The 20,777-nt window shown below is 40.8% G+C and overlaps 2 protein-coding genes across 4 annotated transcripts in view; both read left to right on the top strand.

Moving 5' to 3' along the window:
- PARN (poly(A)-specific ribonuclease) overlaps positions 1–18,739 on the top strand; it is a 152,417-nt gene extending 133,678 nt beyond the window's left edge. Inside the window, exons 23-24 of one of the 3 annotated variants that reach the window (XM_004373268.2) lie at positions 6,187–6,380; positions 17,649–18,739. In XM_004373268.2, coding sequence (XP_004373325.1) covers positions 6,187–6,380; positions 17,649–17,701 — 247 coding nt within the window. In that variant the 3' untranslated portion in view covers positions 17,702–18,739. Of the gene's footprint in view, positions 1–6,186; positions 7,049–17,648 lie in introns of those variants that run through there. The other 2 variants (XM_023728477.1, XM_023728476.1) reach the window with 2 other exon arrangements.
- On the top strand, positions 10,165–12,678 carry LOC105756128 (60S ribosomal protein L30-like). The gene has a single exon (XM_023728478.1). It carries the CDS (start codon positions 10,662–10,664, stop codon positions 10,998–11,000), a length of 339 nt encoding a protein of 112 aa, XP_023584246.1. The 5' UTR covers positions 10,165–10,661; the 3' UTR covers positions 11,001–12,678.
- Positions 18,740–20,777: the final 2,038 nt, after the last annotated feature.

The raw sequence follows: 20,777 nt of genomic DNA, 5'->3' as shown, positions 1-20,777 counted from the left end.
TTAATCGCCACTTCTTACAGTGGATTTAAGCGTGCTCTTCATATTCGTTATAAATTGACTCACTGTGTGCATTATAATTCTGCATGCAAAATGAACTCATACTAATGGGAGGTTGTTTGGCCTATTATTTTTTGACATTTAAAATCAATCTACAAAAGAATACCTTATCAACATGCATTTATTGTCTACACAAACCACCCCCCCCCCCCCGCACACACGCACCTGCTGAGCTCTTGGTTAGCAGCTGAGCTCTTTACCACTGCGCCACCAGGGCTCCAACACATACCTTAAAAAATGTATAAAGAGTCAAATTTTTAAAGACAATATTTCATATGTCTGGTTTTCAGCGTATAATAAAAACCGTATGTATTTGATCCAAAACTGTTTCAATTAAGTTACATGGGATACAGTCACAGCTTTTATTTTTGTTAGAGAATAGTTGGGAAATTTTATGTTGGTGTGAGTATTACATAGACATCTGCAGACTTATGAAATGTATTTCACACATCTGAGAGCTTTCTCAGTCAGGATTTGCAATAACCAATAATCCTTCTTAGGATTTGAGAGCAGAAACTACAGATTAGGAGCTAAGAATAAGTTGCAAATTAATTGAGAAAATATTTATAGAAATGCATTGAAAATGTTAAAGTTATGTAAAAATGAGAACCTCCCAGAGACAAAGACCACCTCCAGTTAAGGTTTGTGTATTTGGTAACATAGGGTAAAGGTTCAGATTTATTCCATATGAATATCCAGTTTTCCCAGCACCATTTGTGGAAAAAAACTTTCCTTTCTCCCATTTTGGTTTATTTGATGTCTTTGTCCAAAAGAATTATGTGACTGTGTGAGTCTCTTTCTGTTCTGTTGCATTAATTTATTTGTCTAGCCTTATGTCAGCACCACATTGTCTTTACCACTATAGATTTTATAGTAAGTCTTAAAGTCAGGTAGTATAAATCCTCCAATTTTGTTCTCCTTTTCCAAGATTGGATACCATAGGTCCTTTGCATCTAAATTTTAGAATCAGCTTGTCAGTTTCTACCCCCCCAAAAAAAGCCTGTTAGAATTGCATTATATTTATAGATCAATTTGGGGAGAATTGGCATCTTAACAATATTGAGTCTCTAATGGGGCACAACAGTCCAGGGACAAGGACTAGAAGGCGGGAGGGAACAGGAAAGCTGGTAATAGGGAACCCAGGGTTGAGAAGGGACAGTGTTGACATGTTGTGGGGTTAACGATTGTCATAAAACAATATGTGTACTGTTTTAATGAGAAACTATTAGTTCTGTAAACCTTCATCTAAAGTACAATAAAATATGTATATATTTTTTTAAAAAAACAATATTGAGTCTCTTAATCCATGAGTATGGTATATCTAATTACCAAGAAAAAAAACAAACCGGTTGCCATCGAGTTGATTCTGACTCATAGCAACCCTATTGGACAGAGTAGAACTGCCCCATAGGGTTTCCAGGGAGCAGCTGGTGGATTCAAACTGCCGACCTCTTGGTTAGCAGCCATAGCTCTTAACTAGTGCGCCACCAGGGCTCCATATCTCATTAAGTTCATCAATTAATTGCAGTAGTATTTTGTAGTTTTTAGTGTAATGATTTTGTTAATGTCTTTTTAAAAATTTATTCCCAAGCATTTTAATGTTACTTGGTACTATTATAAACATAATTAAAAAAAATTCATTTTCCAGTTGTTAATTGCTATGAACAAACACAGAAATTTATTAATATTTGTATATTGATATTGTGTGAATGTATAGTATACCTTGCTGAACTCACCTGTTGTTCTAGGACCTTGTAGATTTCTGAGGATTTTCTGTATAGATGATCATGATGTTTGTGAATAATGACAGTTTTACTTCTTCCTTTCCAATCTACATGCCTTAAGTTTGTATTTCCTGCCATAATACCCTTGCTTGAAACTCCTATTACAATGTTGATTGTAGTGTTAAAAACAGATATCCTTGCATTGTTATTAATCAGTCTTTCACTGATATTTATAATGTTAGCTGTAGAGTTTTTGTGCCATTTATTAGGGTGAGGAAATTCTGTCCTGTTGTTATTTTGCTGAGAAATTTTTACTAAGAATGGATGTTAGATTTTGTCAGAAGCCTTCTGAGCATCTAGTGCAGTCATTGTGAGGTGTTTGCTTGTTTTTAGTCTGTTAGTATGTAAATTACCTTGATGAATTTTTAAATTTTAAACAGTTTTATTCCTGGCATAAACATCACTTGATCATGATGTATTCGTTGCATATATTGCTAAGTACAATTTACTAATTTGTTAAGTGCTTTTTATATCTATACTGACAGAGGCTATTGGTCTTTTATTTTCTTATTGAGTCGTCTGGTTTTGATACCAGAATAATACTAGATTCATAAAATGATTTGGGAAGCATTCCCTCTTCTCTTTCCTGAGTTTGTATGGGATGATTGTTATTATTTCTTTCTTAAACGTTTGTTAGAATTCACCCATGAAGCCATCTGGGCTTGGAGTTTTTTGTGGTTGGAAGTTTTAAATTTATGAATTTAATGTTTTGCTTGATACAGGGCTGTTTAATTTTTCTCTTTCTTCTTGAGACAGTGTGGTAGTTTATCAGTGAATTTATTGATTTTTATCTAAGTTGTCAGACTTATTAGCATAAAGTTGTTTATAATATTCTCTTGTAGTCCTGAGTTTCTATTATCCTTCAACCTGAATGACTTCCTTTTGCTTTTCTTATAGTGTCTGATTTTAGTCACACAGTCTTTTAGTTTTGTTTTTGGTTTTTTTAATCTAGGGAGGAATAATGTACTTGAAGGGTATTTTTGTTGAATATAATTTTCAAGGTTGACATGATTGTTTTTCTCTCAGTATTTTAAAAATGTTGTTCTACTGTCTTCTGGCCCCCATTATTTCTGGTGAGAAGTCATCAGTTATTTCTATTATTGCTCCCCTGTATGTAATGTGTCTTTTTTTCTAGCTGCTTTCAAGCTTTTCTCTTTATCTTTGGTTTTCATCAGTTTGATTGTGATGTGCCAGTGTGTGGTTTTCTTTGTATTTATCCTATTCAGGAGTTTATTGAATATGTAAATTTATGTCTGTCATCAAATTGGGAGAAATTTTGGCCATAATTTCTTCAGATATTATTTCTGCCCCCTTCTCTCTTTCCTTTCCTGAAATTCTAATTGCACATATGTTAAACCTCTTGATACTGTCCCACAGATCACTGATGCTCTGTTTATTTATTTTTTTAAATTTTATTCTGTCCTTCATATTGAATAATTTCTACTGTTCTTTTATTAAGTTTACTGACTCTGTCATCTCAGTCTGCACTTGTATTCAGTCAGTTTTTTTCACATATTTTTCAGTTCTAAAATTACCTTTTAATTTTTTATGGTTTTTTTTCTCTTCTGAGATCTATTCGTTAATAAATTACAAGTATATTTTTCTTCACATCTTTCAGGATATAATAACTGTCTTAAAACCCTTTTCTGCAGATTTCAAAATCTTTATCCTCTCAGGATTAGTTCTTCATTGATACTTTTTTTCTTGTAGACATAGGTTAAATGCTCCTTTTTATTCCTTTGCATAGTATTTTGGATTGCACCCCAGACATTGTGAATTATATATTGTAGAGACTCTGGATTCTGTTTTGTTCCTCTAATGAGGTTTTTTTTTTTTTTGTCTGACTCAAAAGTCTAAACTCTATCTTCCTTGTGTTGGGTAGTAGCTGAAATCTTGGTTCCATTCTTTTAACCTTAATTGGACTGCTTGGAGTCTGCTCTGCACATTCATGACTCAGGAATCCACCAAAGATCTGGGCAGAATTTGTACACAGAATTTGTGGCTCTCCCTCTTTGCTCTCTCCTTCTTGGATTTCTTCCCTTCACTTTCCACCCGCTGTGGTCACCTCAAACTCTGTTCTCTTCAAGCCCATAAGACTGCCAGTTTCTGTTCTTGCTTTAGCCACCAATGCAACTCCAACTGTATAAAAACAGGCAAGCCACCCATGTGGTTTCCTTCTTCCAAATATTGACTCCCACTCCCCACTCTTTACTAGCCAGTTTGTGCCTAGCTTTGGCTGCTCTCCAGTACTTTCAAGTAGTTTATTTAATATTTTGTCCAAAGTTGATGTTGTTGTCTGCAGGAGAGTTGTTCCAGTAGGAGCTACTTGGCCATTATAAAAAATGGAAGGCTTAATTTTTTTTTCTTTGATTTCCGCATTTATTTTAACTCCTCCAACATATTGCACAGATTATGGGATTTGTGAATGATTAGAGATGTCATTTGATTCCTTCATCTTACAGATAAGAAAACTGAGACCTCGGTTTTTTCCTGGCCCACATTACCACAGTCAGCTGTGGTAGAATCAAGATTACCTACCTCTCTCTATTCAACTATGTAAAAAGAAAGACTTATTTGATTATTTGATGTTTTTTCATGTTTACATTCAGATAATACAGTCTTGACCAGAATACTACTTTGTAAGTGATGGTGTGTCCTTCTCAAGGATTGAACTTTTGGTTAGCAGCCAGACTAACCTGTGCTACCAGGGCTTCTTCATTTACTTCTTAGGGAAGGCTAATAGGAGTATGTTCGTGCTTCACTCTCCACCCGCCACCAGTCTGTCCCTTTCTCTGCTTGAATGGAGTGTCTTGACTTTTTTCATGTTGTTCGTAACTGGGAGCGATAACAAAGAATATTTACGAGACCTATTTGGAGGCAGTGGGATTCACACTGGCCATGTGGACTCCATTTTTATCAAGTCAGATTTTAGAGAACCTATTTTCTTAAGGAAAAATCAGGACAAGTAATGTGATTTGTTAATTCAACATGTCAAATCGTATAAAGCTTTAAAAAGGAGACCAGGTTTAATATAAATTTAGCAGGTCACCTTTTTTGAAAAGGAGAGAATTAAGTGAAAGTGGAACATGCTTTCATGAGCAGTGTGACAGCAGACTGCCTCAAGAATCTGTCTGTTCTGCTGTGTATCCACTAGGCTGTTAACCAGTCATGAAGTAATAATGCTTTCTTCTGACTTAAAGTAATAAAACTATTATTTTGTTTTAAACTGAAAAACAAAACAAACCCCTTGCTGTCGACTTGATTCTGACTCATAGCAACCCTACAGGACAGAGTAGAACTTCCCCCTAGGGTTTCCAAGGCTGTAATCTTTATGGAAACAGACTGCCACATCTTTCTCCCACAGAGCGGCTGGTGGGCTTGAACCGCCGACCTTTTGGTTAACAGCCAAGCAGTTAACCACTGCACCACCAGAGCTGCATTTTGTTATAGTAAATCAAAAAAAAAAAAACAAAAAAACACCAATTGCTTTTGAATTGATTTCCACTCATGGCAACCCCCTGTGTGTCAGAGTAGATCTGTGCTCTATAGTTTTCAAGGCTGACCTTTTCAGAAGCAGGTTGCCAGACCTTTCTTCCAAGACACCTTTGGGTCCATTTAAACCACTAACCTTTTGGTTGGGAGTTGAGTGTGTAACCATTTGCGCCAACCAGAAACTCCTAGGTGTTTTTTTGTAGTACCTGTTGCCGTCGAGTCGGTTCCGACTTACAGCAACTCTATAGGACAGGGTAGAACTGCTTCATAGGGTTTCCAAGGAGTGGCTGGTGCATTCGAACTGCCCACCTTTTGGTTAGCTATAACTCTTAACCGCTGCACCACTGCGAGAAATAAGTGAATGATAAAACCAAAACCAAACCTGTTGCTGTCAAGTCGATTGCGACTCATAGCAACCCTATAGGAAAGAGTAGAACTGCCCCATACGGTTTCCAGGGAGCAGCTGGTGGATTCAGGCTGTCAACCTTTTGGTTAGCAGGCTGAGCTCTTAACCACTGCGCCACCAGGGCTCCATTTATTGTAGTAGTGCTACCAAAATAGAGACCAGGACTTTTCTTTCAAAATGTGTTTTTAAACACTAAGAGTAGCTTAGATTTGTATGTGTCTATACTCAAGCACAATTTAGAACTTTCCTCTGAATAAACTTGTCACGGGTGAACTTTTAAGCTTCAGTTCATAACAAGGTCTTTAACTTTCGCACTCAGGCGACGGCTGCCAGTGTTGTGGATTGCTAGTTAAGTGTTAACAGAATTACGAGTATTAAAATATTTTTGTAGGCTGGTCTTCCTGTTACTCTTAACACCTTTATGTTGTTCCTCTTTTTATATTTCAGTTTTACAGCTACCGGCACAGTAGTAAAGAGAAATCTGAGTCCCAGTCTAGAGGAAGCTGGCTTGGAGGACAGTGCGTCAGGGGAGGTTTCTGACGCTGAACTTGAGAAGACAGATTCCTGTGCAGAAACCCTCTCAGAGGGAAGGAAAAAGGCCAAGAAATTAAAAAGAATGAAGAAAGAGCTTTCTCCAGCAGGTCAGCATTGGATCTTGCTAAAGTTCTGGAGTTGCATAGTCTTTAAATGCTCTAGAAACTCCTATTTGGGGGAGAAATTATAGAAAGGCATCAGGTGGTGGCAAAGCCCATGTAGTCGTCCATGGGACCAGATGTTTTGGGATCTATTTACATGGAGCATATAAAAGCTCAGCGTCGAATCCCAAAGAGGCTCTGCTGTGGTCGAGTAAGGCTGGTGGGGAATGCCTTATTAAAGATGGTTAGTTCACGTCCTATCTTCTGTCTTCTTTATCTCGTCCATGGTTTAGAGGTTTTGCTGATGTGTTTAAATAGCCTTAATATTAAAAATGTGAATTTAAATTTGCAGAGGGCTGCTCCTACACATGTTATTTTCAGTAGCAGAGTTTTTGCTGTGTTCCCAGCAAAATCCCAGGCAACCTGGATTTCCCTCATAAGTAGAATTACGTAAGGAGCAAAGGACACAGGAAGTTAACACGTGTTGAGGGCCTACTGTTTGCCAGCCACTGGAGTGGGAGCCTTTCTCTCTTTATTTCATTTGATTTTCACAACAGCCCTGAGGTAGGGAATCACTAATGTTACTTGCTGCTGAGTCGGCTCCAACTCATGGCAACCTTTTTTTTTTTATTTTTATTTTTTTTTTATTGTACTTCAGGTGAAGGCTTACAGAACAAATAGTTTCTCATGAAACAGTAGTACACATATTGCTTTACGACATTGGTTAACAACCCCACAACATGTCAACCCTCTCCCTTCTCGACCTTTTTTTTTTCTTTTTTTTTTTTTTGTGAAAATACACGTATCATGGTGACCTTTTATATGACAGAACAAAACGTTGCCTGGTCCTTCACCATCTGGGTGATCTTTGATGCTTTGAGCCCATTGTTGAGGCTAGTACATCAGTCCATCTCTTTGAGGGTGTCCCTCGTTTTCACTGACCCTCCATTTTACCAAACATGATGCCCTTCTCTAGTGATTGGTCTCTCCTGATGACATGTCCAAAGTTAACAAGATGAAGTCTCATCATACTCATTTCTAAGGAGCATTCCGGTTTTAAGGGAATTATTTTAACAATTTGGATGCCTGGGCTCAGAGAGGTTAAGAAACACGTGAAGGTCCATGTAGCTAGTAAGAAGCAGAGCCGAAAGGTGAACTCAGGCCTACCGGAAACCAAATCCCACATCCTCTTTGTTACGCAGACACGCAGTGAAAGGTGAGCCCATGACCTAAGTCAGCCCTTGGTGCACACACCCTGCACAGGGTGGAGCCTGAGGGCGAGGAAGGCGCCTGTCAGTAAACGGCTGTCAAAGGCTCGTTCTAGGCTGCTGAAGAACTGGCCATAACTTGGTCAGGCATCAGTAATGATGACAGTAATTACAGCCACTGCTTACTGAGGGCTTGCTAGGTGTCCAGCACAGCACTTAATGTTTAAAGAAATACTTCCATTGAAATCTTTGAAGAAGTCATCATTGTCCATTTTACGAGTTAAGAAAACAAAGGCCTACAGTGGTTATGTGACTTGCCTTAGGTCATAGGGCCCTTGAGTCTGTCCAACAAGAAAGCAGGTGTTTTCAGTCACGGTTATGTATTGTCTACTCCAAATAAGAGGGGCACTGACCTAGACAAGACTATTATTCTCCTTAATCTCTCGTCTTGACTGTTGCCTCGGTTAGCAGAACTAAGGAACAAATCATAGGAAGCAGGGGTACTTGGTTCATACCCAGGCTAAGAATTCATTAGGTTTTAATTAATTCCCTTTTTGCACGGGCCCCTTCTGACTGTAGGGAGTTTTCTGAGTCTCATTGATATTAACGAAATCAAAGAAGCAGCAAAAACGTTGCATGTGTTTTTGATACATTATAAAAAAATAAAAACTAACCCACTGCCATCAAGTTGATTTCTGACTCACATCTTTCTCCCGAGGAGCAGCTGGTGGGTTAGAACTGCTGACCTTTCAGTTATCAGCTGAGCTCTCTAGCCATTGTGCTAGGAGGGCTCCTTTGATACATTATTGTGAAGCTTAATTTTAACAGAAACTTAAACTCTTGTGTGAAGCCTTAACTGTGTACCTTACCTGTCTGCTTGAGTCTGGGTCTCTGCTTTTATTTGCCCTCCTCTCCTTCCCCTGAAGTAAGTGTTGGAGAAATTTTTAATCTGTGGCGTACTTAGTCTTCATCTTTGGTACTTTGTTACCACTACCACATTATACCTGCTCAACAAACATTACATACTAGATGTTAGGGTGACTTTTAGAGATCAAGCTTAGCATGATTTGGGGGGAAGGTAGAAGTGGGGGTATTCCTCTCTTGTGTTCCTTTGTATCTCATTCTCTTTTGAGTTTTACAGTTTATCTATTACTCCTCAAGGACTAGCTTTTAGTTCTTTTTCTTTTCTTCTGTATCAGTGTAATCTTAAATATATTAAAATTAAATACCTAACGATAAAAAACAAAAAAACCCATTGCCATCAAGTCAATTTTCAACTCCTAGCAACCGTATAGGACAGAGTAGAACTGCCCCATAGAGTTTCCAAGGCTGTAATCTTTATGCAAGCCGACTGCCATAATCTTTCTCCTGAAGAGGGGCTGGTGAGTTTGAACTGCTGTCTTTTCGGTTAGCAGCTGAGAGCTTAACCACTGTGCCACCAAAAAAAAAAAAAAAACCCATTGCCATTGAGTCGATTCCAACTCAGCAACGCTATAGGACAGAGTAGAACTGCCCCATTGAGTTTCCACGGGGTGCCTGGTGGATTCAAACTGCTGACTTTTTGGTTAGCAGCCATAGCTCTTAATCACTATGCCACCAGGGTTGCCACTGTGCCACCAGGGCTGCTTAAATACCTAACAGTAGAAGCGCATTCATGGAGTACCTCCTTTTGTAGCTTTCATTGTTTTAAGGAAAACTTTCTATAAATTATTCTGGGCTTTGAGTTTATAATACTGTAATCAAAATAGTTTTTCCTCCTTCCATTGACAGTAAAACTGTCATTACGAGATTTGAGCTAAAAAAAAAAAAAAAAAAGGTAGATTTTGTACTTCTGTGCCAGTGCTGCTAAATAAGAGAAAGAAACAGCTTGACAACTTTTAATTGAATCAGAGAACTTGAGAGAATTGAGCTTTCTTCTGGGTCAGCATCCAGTGTAAGACCTTCTGACAATGTGAAGATGGAAGGTGGTAGATTCCGTTAACTTGGTTTGTTTTAAGCATTTAATCCTATTAGTATCAGCAGGATGTAGGTCAAGATGTCAGGTGCTGAACCCGTGGAATCAACCAATTTTGATTGCTCGGTTACTCTGATAAAGCCTTAAAATGAGTGAAAGTACCAAGTTCAAGCCCTGTGAAGGGTCTGTATTAAACTCTCGGTGGTACTCAGAGTGTACTGGGAGCTGTGAGGACGTAGCCCAGTCTTCCCTGGAACTGTGTTAAAGTGTTTGGTGCGGTATGGCAAAGTCCATCCTGTGGAAAAGGTTCTAAGGCACCGGATCTGAGTGCAAAGAGCACCTTGACAGGTCCACTTTACTAAGGCTAGGTGCCTGGCATGGTCAGTGAGGGCCTGAAAGACAAAGACAGTGCTCCACCTGGGGGACTTCCTGTGTTTCCAGGGAGGGAGTAGCAAAAACTCCAAAAAAAAAATTAATCGCTGTCAAGTTGATTCCGACTCATGGCGATCCCATGTGTTACAGAGTAGAACTGCTCCATGGGGTTTTGTTGGCTGTAATCTTTACAGAATCAGATCACCAGGCCTTTCTTCCATGGCGCAGCTGGGTGGGATCAGACCACCAAACTTTCAGGTAGCAGTCAAATGCAAACCATTTGTACCACCCAGGGACCTAGCAAAAACTAGATCCACCCTCAGAATATCATGGATTATAGCAATCCTGGGACAATTGGTGCTCATTACATCGCATATAAAACAGTGTAGTTTTTCTCGGTTATATAATTTGATATCTAAGTTACACTAAGAGTTAAGTACTAGATCCTTTCCCAGATAACAAAATGACCTAAATAAACAGCGAAGGAAATTACTGTTTACTGAGTTCATATTAAATGCCAGATGTTGCACTAGGAACTTCTTTTATTATCTTGTCTTTTCCAGTTGTCATCTATTCAAACTCAGGCAACCCCACGTGTGTCAGAGCAGAACTGTGCTCCATAGGGTTTTCAATGGGTGATTTTTTTGGTCTTGTCTAATCTTTATAAAAACCCAGTCAGGCCTTTCTCCCTCCCGGGCCATCTTGGCAGCTGCTCTTGGTTGGGAGCTGTCCCACGCTTAAAGCAGGAAGATTATGGCCACAAAGAACACGGAAAAGTCGTTGGAGTCTATCAACTCTAGGCTCCAAATCGTTATGAAAAGTGGAAATTACGTGCTGGGGTACAAGCAGTCTCTGAAGATGATCAGACAAGGCAAAGACAAACTGGGCATGTTTGTCAACAACTGCCTAGCCTTGTGGAAATCCGAAATAAAGAGTACTACGCCGTGTCGGCCAAAACATCACTACAATGGCAATAACATTGAATTGGGCACAGTGTGCAGAAGATACTACAGAGTATGCATGCTGGCTATCATTGATGCAGGTGATTCCGATATCATTAGAAGCATGCCAGAACAGACTGGTGAAAAATAAATCATGTTTAATTGTTTTTTCCTTTAACAAAACTGGCCAGAGCTTGTTTTCAAAAAAAAAACCAGTCAGGTGTAGGTATCATTATTTCTACTTTATAGAGAGGAAACTGAGACTCAGAGTTAGGGGGCAAAGTATATGGCTGGTGTGTGGGGAGCTGTCTGACCCCAAAGCTCATACATTGCACCACTCTGCCCTTGTGCAAAATGTATCCAAACTTTAGAGGAAGCATACCATTCTTTCGGAGGTGAACATTTTGTGCAGCTTTTCTAGAGCAGAAACAAATACCAACCTGGCCTTTCATAACCTTAAAGTCATGTAATAAAAATCCAAGCGAACACTTCTTTCTGGGGCTTCTGTTTACTTTATGTACATGTTATGTACTCAGTAAATAGTTTTCTCTCAAGTGTTGGTTCTGTCCTATTTTCAAGAGGCAAATGCATGGTCTAAGTCCTCTCTTTTTATATTTATTATGATTAATATTGTTTTGCAATGATATCTGCTTTTTCTCTGAGGAGTTCAAGGTACACTTTTCAGTTGATCCATAAAGGAAAACAATTCCACAAGCCATTTGTGCTTGAATGTACTATCTCAAGAAAATACCCGTTTCCCAGATCACATATAATAGATGAGTCTCTGTAGCACACTTGTTCTTGCTGAGTGTGGTGAATAGTGTTTTGGGGGCCTGGAGAAACCCCAGCCTTGGCCTCACCCTCTGCCTTTACCAGGAAATCACAGGGCCAACACCAAGTGGCCTGAGGCTGACCAGGCCGACCATCCTCACGATACCATTGGATGGTTCACTGACTGGATTGTCCATCAGCACCCTTGTTAGAAGTATTGACTATGGATTGCCAAAGGAAAGTCCGTTGACTTCATGGTTAATTTTTGTCACGTGAATAGAGATGTTGTTCCAAGTCTTTTCTTCCCCCCTTACGTTTAAAACACGACACATTAGACCTTTAAATGTTTGCCAAGAGCCATGAGTTTTATTGGAGTGTTGAATAATCTGCTGAATTTTTCAATCTTAAACCCTTGGGAGTCACAATATAAAAATTTAGAATCTACTTAAAGTAACAATCTCCTGGTGCTATTACAGGTTTCATTAGAGTCCAAACAAGATCTACAGTTGCTCATGTCGGCCACCCAAGAGACTGGGCTGAGGAAGTCCAGCGGTCTCCCGAGGAGCCTTTTAATGGCTGTATTCAAGGCTTAAACGGGGCAAATGAGATGTGTGCTGCCCTTGCAAGGCACGTGCTAAAATGCCTCTCCTGTTCCTCCTGGCCACTCTCCAGGACCTCCCACAAGCCATCTAGGGGGAGATTGGCCTTTTTTTTTTTCGGAGAGAATATACACAGCAGAACATACACCCATTCATCAGTTTATACGTGTACAATTCGGTAACATTGGCTGTGTTCTTCACGTTGTGCCACCCTTCTCACTGTCTACCCACATTGTTTCACCACCGCTGACTTAGGCTCTCTACCCCCTAAACTTCTCATCTGTGCTTTAGACTTATTGTTGACAGTTTGCCCTCATATAGATAATTCTGTAAAAGGGGACAGTACTCACATCAAACATTCTGTATTAATTTTGCTAAACAGTGATTTAGTTTAAAGATGACTTCGGGATATTTTCGATTCATGGTTTGAAGATTTGAGATCTGCGTTCTCACTATGGGGAACCTGTCCCGTTACCATGCCCTTTTGAGCTTTTCTAGTTAAAAAATTTTGTATAGCACCCTAAAGGATCTCACTTTATACTGAATCCCACTCGGTAGAAAATGACAGGACGGCGAATTTCTGGTGTGCTGTATAGTTTTTTAATTCTGTTTGGAATCCCCTGGGGGAAGAGACATCTGTCTCTCTTCAGGTTTCTCCCTTTCTACTCTAGTTAGTTGAAAGAGTAAACAAGGAAAAACAATCATTTTGTGTGTTTATGTCAAAGGGTGATTTTTTAAATTTCTTTTGTTGTTAATAAAAGTAATGTACTCACTGTGAAAATTTGTAAAAAGAAAATTCTCATAATCCTAACACTTGATACCCTTGTTAACAAGTGTTTTTCGCTTGGCTGCTAACCAAAAGGTCGGCAGTTCGAATCCACCAACTGCTCCTTGGAAACTCTATAGGGGGCAGTTCTACTCTGTCCTATAGTGCCAGCGCGAGTCGAAATTGACTCAGTGGCAACGGGTTTTGGTAACTTTTTTTTACAGCTAGCATCATATTGTATATGCAGTTTTGTATTTTTTTTTTCTTATTTCAGAAATTCTTTGTCAGATACTTTTAATGTCAGCATAATAATTCATAGTATTAAAATTTTATTGAATTTTTTTTTAACAATAACATTCTTAGTATCTCTTTCAGGGTCAGCTTAATTGATATCTGATTTCCATACAATAAAAGTCATTACTTTTAGATGTACAATTTGATGGGTTATGACAAATGTATACAGTCATGTAACCATCACCATAATCAAGATCCAAAAACCCAAACTTATTACCGTTTAGTTAATTCCAACTCATAGCGACCCTATAGGATAGAGTAGAACTGCCCTATAGGGTTTCCAAGGCTGTCATCTTTACGGAAACAGACCGCACATCTTTCTCCCGTGGAGCAGCTGGCTGATGGGTTCGAACTACCAGCCTTTAGGTTAGCAGTCGAGCACTTAACCACTGTTCCACCAGAGCTCCTCATAATCAGGATTCAGAACAGTTTTTTCACCGTATAGAATTCTCTTATGTCCCTTGTAGTCAATCTACCCACTCCCAGATCACTATGATTGTGCCTCTTCCAGAATGTCATATAAGTTGAGTAATACAGTGTGTAGCCTTTGAGTCTGGTTTCTGTCAGTTAGCATAATCATTGTTGAGATTTATCCATGTTGTTGCGTGTATCAGTAATCTGTTCCTTTTTAGTGCTGAGTAGTAGTCCCTTGTATGGGTGTATCACTTTGTTAATCCATTCACTGTCTGAAGGACGTTTAGGTTGTTTTGGCAGTGATGAATCAAGCTGCTATAAACATCTGTGTACAGGTTTTTGGTGAGCTAAGTATATTTTAACTTTATAAGAAACTGCCACACTGTTTTCCAAAGTGGCTGCACCATCTTGCATTCTCACCAGCAGCGTATGAGGGTTCTGGCTGCCCTGTACACTCACCAGTACTTGGTATTGTCCGTGTTTTTGTTTTGTAGGCATTCTAGTGGGTGTGTGGTGGCGGATTATTGTGGCTTTAATGTTGAACATCTTTTCATGTGCTTATTTGACACCCAGATCTCTTCTTTGGTGAAGTTTCTGTTCAGATCTTTTGCCCATTTTTTCATTGTTTGTTTTCTTCTTATTGGGTCTTGACAGTTCTTTATATATTCTGGATACATCCTTTACGAGTATTTTGCAGATATTTTCTTCTGGACTGACTTTTCATTCTCTTAACAGTATCTTTGAAGCATAGAAGTGTTCAGTTTTGATGAAGTCCAATTTATCCTTTTTTTCTCTTTTATGGATCATGCTTTTGATGTCATATCTAAGGAATCTTTGCCTGACTCAAGATCACAAAGATTTTCTCTAGAAGTTTTATAGTTTTAGTTTTTACATTTAGATCTATAATCCATTTTTACTTAATTTTTGTATATGATGCAAGGTATGTATTTGAGGTTCATCACAGCTGGCGGCAGACATTCTTAAGTATTTGTTTAAAAAGAAAAATGACTCCTGAATAATTGTTTGCACTCTAATGAAACAGGGCTGTGGAAAGCCAACCATAGCTCCTTCTCCACTAGCTTTGAGGCTGGTCCTTCCTCAGTCTATAGCATTTCCTTTTCTGGAAGGAACATGGGCAAAGACCTCCGCTGCCCTCTGCCTGGGTCTCCTTTTGATGTCTCCTACACTTCTGGCTCCCTCGTGCACATTTCTTGCTCGGCAGCTGCGTATGTTGGACAGTGAAAACCAGCCTCTCCTTGTCTGCAGGCTGCTGGCTTTCCTGGGAATCAGCCGTGTTCACAGTCGAGCCACCTTATTGATAAGGGGAGGACCTGACCTTCATAGAGAACTTACTCTGTGCCAGCAGCTTTGCTGTATCACAGAAGTCCTATGAGGTACGAACTAGTATTTGGTCTGTTTTACAGATGAGGAAATGAGACTTGTTCAGAGCCATCCAGGTAGCAAAATAGTCAAGCCAGGCTTGCCTCACTCCAGAGCTTTTGCTTGTTCCAGTATTTCTCACTAGCTCTTCATGGAGTCCCTTGCTCTGTAAATGATGGTGTGCCATCCTCATGTCCCCTCCTCTCTCCCCCACCCCCCACTAATGTTGTGGCGGTTATTAGTTGCCATCGAGTCAGCTCCAACTCATGGTGACCCCATGTGTGCAGAGTAGAACTGCTTCATGGGGTTTTCAGGGCTGTGACCTTTCGGAAGCAGATCGCCAGGCCTGTCTTTCGAGGTGCCTCTGGTTGGGTTTGAACTGCTCACCTTGTGGCTAGTAGTCAGGCGCTTAACCATTTGCATCACCCAGGGATTCCACCCTCCATTAATGGTAGGTACAAATTACAAGTAGTAAAATGCAGTTGCTTTTAACAGTGTATCTTTTTTCCCTCTCAGCTGGTTTTATCTCAGTTCTCCGTAGTTGGTGGTGTAGTTTTTACCTTTAGAATGACTGATAGGCTACTGTAATATTTCTTCGATATGTGAACTGTAGAAGTGTCCTTGTTGATGCTTATTTTCCTCCCTACAATTTGGTATTGTGTAAATGAATGTATGATCAAGGATGGGCTAGTTATATGTTATCAGGGGCCATTTGCAGTATTGTTGTTCTGGTTTTGTTTTGTTGTCGATCTTCATTATTCCGTTTCCAACTAGATCATGTGAATCTTTTCCACATGGATCACCTCCTGGCCATCTTCACTGGGGTCTTTATTGGGAGGCCCAAGATATGTGTGTTCACAGTGGTGGGCAAGACCCAGGGCAGAAACCTTCACACTATCCCTCTCCTGGTCTTCTCACCCTAACTCTCTGGGCTTTGTCACGATAAATGACCAGTTGCCTTCGAGTCAGTGCTGACTCAACAGCAGCCCCATAAATGACCAGAAGTGGGAATTCTCAGTTTAGCTGCGTTCTCTTTCTGATATTCCACATGTTTACATCCAGTTATCTTTGGGCATCCCTGTTACTGACAACAGCCACTCTCAGCTGAGTGATTTCCTCGTTTGTGGGGCCCTGCGTCCCCTCTGTTTTTAGAAGTTTCTCTCCATTTTAGATATCATCAAAGACTCCTTCTGCTTTTTGAAATCTTGGCATGTTAGCGGCTGGGGGAGAGGCTTTGCCGGTTTTCCCTGCCAGCCCAGCTTTATGGCTTAAATGATGCAGGACATGCTTGGGCATCAAACACCCAGCCTGCCGCACTTTCCCTTATGGACGGTGTCCTTCCTGACTCCTCACACTCTCTTGGGTCTGTGCATCGGTGGTCCAGGCCCGTTCCAGCTGCATGCTGCTGCTGCTGCTGCTGCAGAGAGTGGCTTGAATGAAGAAGGGCTTCTAACTTTGGGGTGAAACTGTTTTTAACTGAAGAGACTCATTTTGTCCAAGAAGATGATCTGAGCCAACCTTGCTGAAATTGGAAAAAGCCATAAGCTTCTTTTGCCCCTTTTGGGATCTCAGAGTGCACACTGGTCAACTTCCCTCCACTCTGCAGGCACCAGCCCTGAGATTTCTCGTCCCAGCCCCAGGGACACGACAGTCCAGAGAAATCCAGTCTTCAGGGGTCGGGGATCCTGCTGCTGTGGAGAGATTGAAACCCCATCTCAGCCACTGACTAAACCTAACCATTGCAGTCGAGTCTACTCTGACTTATGGCAACCACATGTGTGTTGGTAGAACTGTGCTCCATAGGGTTTTCAACGACTGAATTTTTCGAAGTAGATCGCCAGACCCCTCTTTCAAGACGTCTCTGGGTGGACTGGAACCTCCAGTCTTTCATTTAGCAGCTGAGCGTGTTAACTGTTTGCACCACCCCAGAACTCCAGCTACTTCCTAGCTGTGTGATTATTGGTGACGTTACTAGACTGTCTGAATCTGTTCTTGCATCTTGTTGAGCTGTTAATGAGGATTAAATAAATTAAGTTCCCATCACTGGCTAACAAAAAATACAGTGAGTGCTGAATGAGAGATTCTGGTACCATACACATTTTAAGTGGCGCAGTGGTTAAAGCACTTGACTGCTAACCGAAAGGTTAGCTGTTCAAACACACCAGCAGCTCCACGGGAGAAAGGTGTGGCAGTCTGCTTTAGTAAAGATTTACAGCTTTGGAAACCGTATGGGGGCAGTTCTTTTCTGTCCTATAGGGGCACTAGGAGTTCGAATTGACTCAATGGCAATGAGTAGAATAATTAGGGGCATCCAAAGCTCTGGGGAGGGGGGACTTGGTCATTCCTCCCTGTGGTGTTTCTGTGGTTTTGCCTCTGCCCGCTGGGCACTGCTCTCCATCAACAAGACCTGCTTGTGGATCTTTCTAGTTGCGGCAGTGCCCATGGGCCCCTCCCTGCCCCAGTAGGAGGCCTGTTTCTGCAGCCAGCTGAGGGCACTCTGCCCTGGGCTGAGCTGCTCCGTGTTCTCCAGGTGTTGATCTCCCGTTGTTCATGCTGTTTTCTCCTCTCCCACCAGGAAGCATCTCGGGCAGCTCCGCCAAGCTCTTTGAAGTCCCTGATACGTGGTAACCAAGACCCGAGTGAGACAAATCGCTGGTGCTGTCCCCGAGAAAGACCCAGCCAACACTGTTTGGAAGCCATACTGTATTTAATTTAATAAAACGTGGGGTAGAAGGGGTTGGAAACAAAGAACGTGTCCTGACTGAAAAACCAGCTTTTGTTTTTGTGGTTGTGTTTCTTTCTTTCTTTTTTCTTCTCTCTCTTTTTTCTCTTTTTCCTTTTTAATTTAAACTGTCTGGTGAACACCTGTGACAGTTGTAGGCTGTCATGAATGGGGACATTATTAACCAGTCGATCATTTGTTGCTCGTGTGAAACCTTTGCTGCCGTGAATTAGCGCGTCTAAGAAGCCCCCTGATGTGGAACGTTGGCTGTGAACTGTGCAAAGAGAGCTGACACTCCCCGGTGCTGTGATCTCGAATCTCGATTGAGCTCTTTCCTGCCTGGGGAGGTTCTCCTCCATAGTTTCATGCTCCGATTGCTGGGCACTTGGCAGTGCGTGCTGACAGTCTCCTGGTTGAGAAATCTCTCCTGTCTCCCTGCTTCTCACTGTAGCCGCCTGAACACAGTAAGCTCTCAAGCCTGTTTTTCCAGTAGGAAAATGTCTACCAATGTCAACCCATAAAGGACCCTCACATATGCCTTCGTCTTTGGGGCATATTTATTTAGAGTTATTTTTCCTAAGATACTCGTTTCTCATGGAGGGTGTAAGAGTGAAGGAGCTCGTTTATGTTTTTACATATGGTGCTGTGTTCACTTTCCCAGCGTCTTAGCCTACTTGTCTTTTTCTTTCCTGGTTGGTTTGGGTGGGTGGCAGTCTGGGGGTAAAGTATCATGTGTTGGTGCATGTACACATGTGTTATGCGATCATGACAGATCTGCAGCAGGTAGCAGCCCTTCTCTCCAGCAGCAGGTGACAACAGCGGCAAGATGTCATGGATCTACTTCAGTAGATCTGCTTCAGACAGATCATTGTTAGATACTTAACATTTTTGTATCATGGAAATAAAAATGAAAAAATGTATTTCCAAAAGATGAAAATTAAAGACGTTTTCATAGGACTGTAGCTTTTTTCTTTCTTTTTTTTATGAAGTGAATGATCAATCTTTACATGGATATATTTCTCTTTAAAGATCCCCCCTAAAAAGATCTGAGAAGTCACTAAGCGTGGTGTTCATGGTTTGTTTTTAATCTCTAACCCCTCTTCCTGCCTTCAGGAGCCAGATACCCCAGTGCCATACTTAAGCCCCATTGATAAATGGCTGTGTAGGAGGAGATGCATCTTTTAGATTGGTGGACGGCATCTGGAATCCGAGCTCTTAACTCGATCAGAATTCCGTGATGTTGTGTGTGCAGGTTTGTAAGACACTTTGCCCAATCAAGAATCTTTTAACACTTCACCTCCTATTCCCAGCCTTCTCCCTTCCCCAGGAGTTTTGTAGCCACAAAGTTAGAAAGCCACACTTGGCTGGAAGGAGCTCCCACCCCTTCTAAGTATGTTATTCCTCACAGCTCAGTGGGAACATGGTAAGGTAGGATGAAGACAATAAAGGAAGATATAAACAAGGAGGATGCCTAAAGAGGGCCTGCTGGACTCTGCTGAGTCTTTAAAACGTACAGGTAGAAACAGACACTTCTTTTTAGCTTAATGAAGAAGAGGGAAGACAGTCCGGCTGTGATGGGCATGCATACTGAAAAGTACACATGGCCTGAGGTGTACCCTTTGCATGTAAGCGCAGAGCCCGTGGCCGTGTAACAAACCTTTTGTGCTGTGTAGCTCTTGACTGGGAGAGAGAGAGAGGCCTCACACCTGAATATGAGGAACTTTTTCATTGCATCCTGAAGGCCACTCAGCTATGTACTCAGTGCTCCCTGCCTGAAAAGCTTTACACACACCACCTGTGCCCTTGTCACTACGGTCCAGAAAGAGGCGTAGGAGAGCAGTGAGTTCTGGAAAGGGCCTGTGCTCCAGATCCTCATGGAACTGTGCTTGCATCCCAGCTACAGCTCTGAGTGAGGTCTGTCTGCGTTGTTGGCTATATCAGCAGTTGCTGTCTTTTTAACCCCGAGTATGCCTACACTGCAGTTTGTTTATCCATTTTCGAGTTGGTGGACACTTGGGCTGTTTCCACTTTGAGGCTATTATTAATAAAGCTGCTGTGAATGTTCTTGTACATGTCTTTGTGAGAACATATGCTTTCATTCTTTCGGGTAAATACCAAGGAGTGGAATTGCTGGGTCATAGGATACCCACTGCTGTGGAGTCAATTCCAATTCATAGCAATCCCATAGGACAGAGTAGAACTGCCTCATAGAGCTTCCAAGGCTGTAAATCTTCATGGAAGCAGACTGTCACATCTTTCTCCCGAGGTCATAAGTGTATTTTTATAAGAAACTGCCAGATCTTTTTCCAAAGAGTCATATCACTTATATTCTCACCAACGATGTATGAGAGTTCCATTAACTCCCTTCCTTTTCAGATTGGGTATTGTCAGGTCTTAATTTAGCCACCCTGATGGGTGCATAGTGTATCTCATTACAGTTTTAATTTGCATTTTCCTGAGGAATAATGTTGACGTGCTTATTGACCATGTGTATATCTTCCTTCATGAAGTACCTGTTCAATTCTCTTGCCCATATTTTATTGAGTTGTTTGTCTTCCTGTTACTAAATCGTAGTTGGTGGTGTTAGGTGCCGTCCAGTCAGTTCCAACTCATAGCAACCCTATGTACAACAGAACAACAACAGAAAAAGTTATAGAAGTTCTTTACATATTCTGCATCATCAGTCCTTTGTCAGATAGGCGCTTCAAAAATGTTTTCTCCCAGTCTGTGTCTTGCTTGTTCATTTTCTTAACAGTACCTTTTACTGGGGAGAAGTTTATAATTTTGATAAAGTTTATTTTATTGGATTTTTTCCCCTATATTGTTGCTTTCTATGTCCTGTCTAAGAAATACCCCCAGTTGTAAAGTTATTCTTCCATGTTATATTCTAGAAGCTTTGTATTTTTAACTTCTATGTTTAAGTCTGCGAACCATCTTGAATTAATGTTTTTGTGCATGTGTGAGATAGGGATTGAGGATCCT

The sequence above is a fragment of the Trichechus manatus genome, unplaced genomic scaffold, assembly GCF_000243295.1.
Source record: "Trichechus manatus latirostris isolate Lorelei unplaced genomic scaffold, TriManLat1.0 scaffold00024, whole genome shotgun sequence".
In the NCBI taxonomy this organism is placed as follows: Eukaryota; Metazoa; Chordata; class Mammalia; order Sirenia; family Trichechidae; genus Trichechus; species Trichechus manatus.
This window is presented reverse-complemented; position numbering and strand designations above follow the sequence as displayed.

Coding starts and splice junctions, on each gene's coding strand:
- LOC105756128 (XM_023728478.1), top strand. CDS start 10,662: ATGGCCACAAAGAACACGGAAAAGTCGTTGGAGTCTATCAACTCTAGG.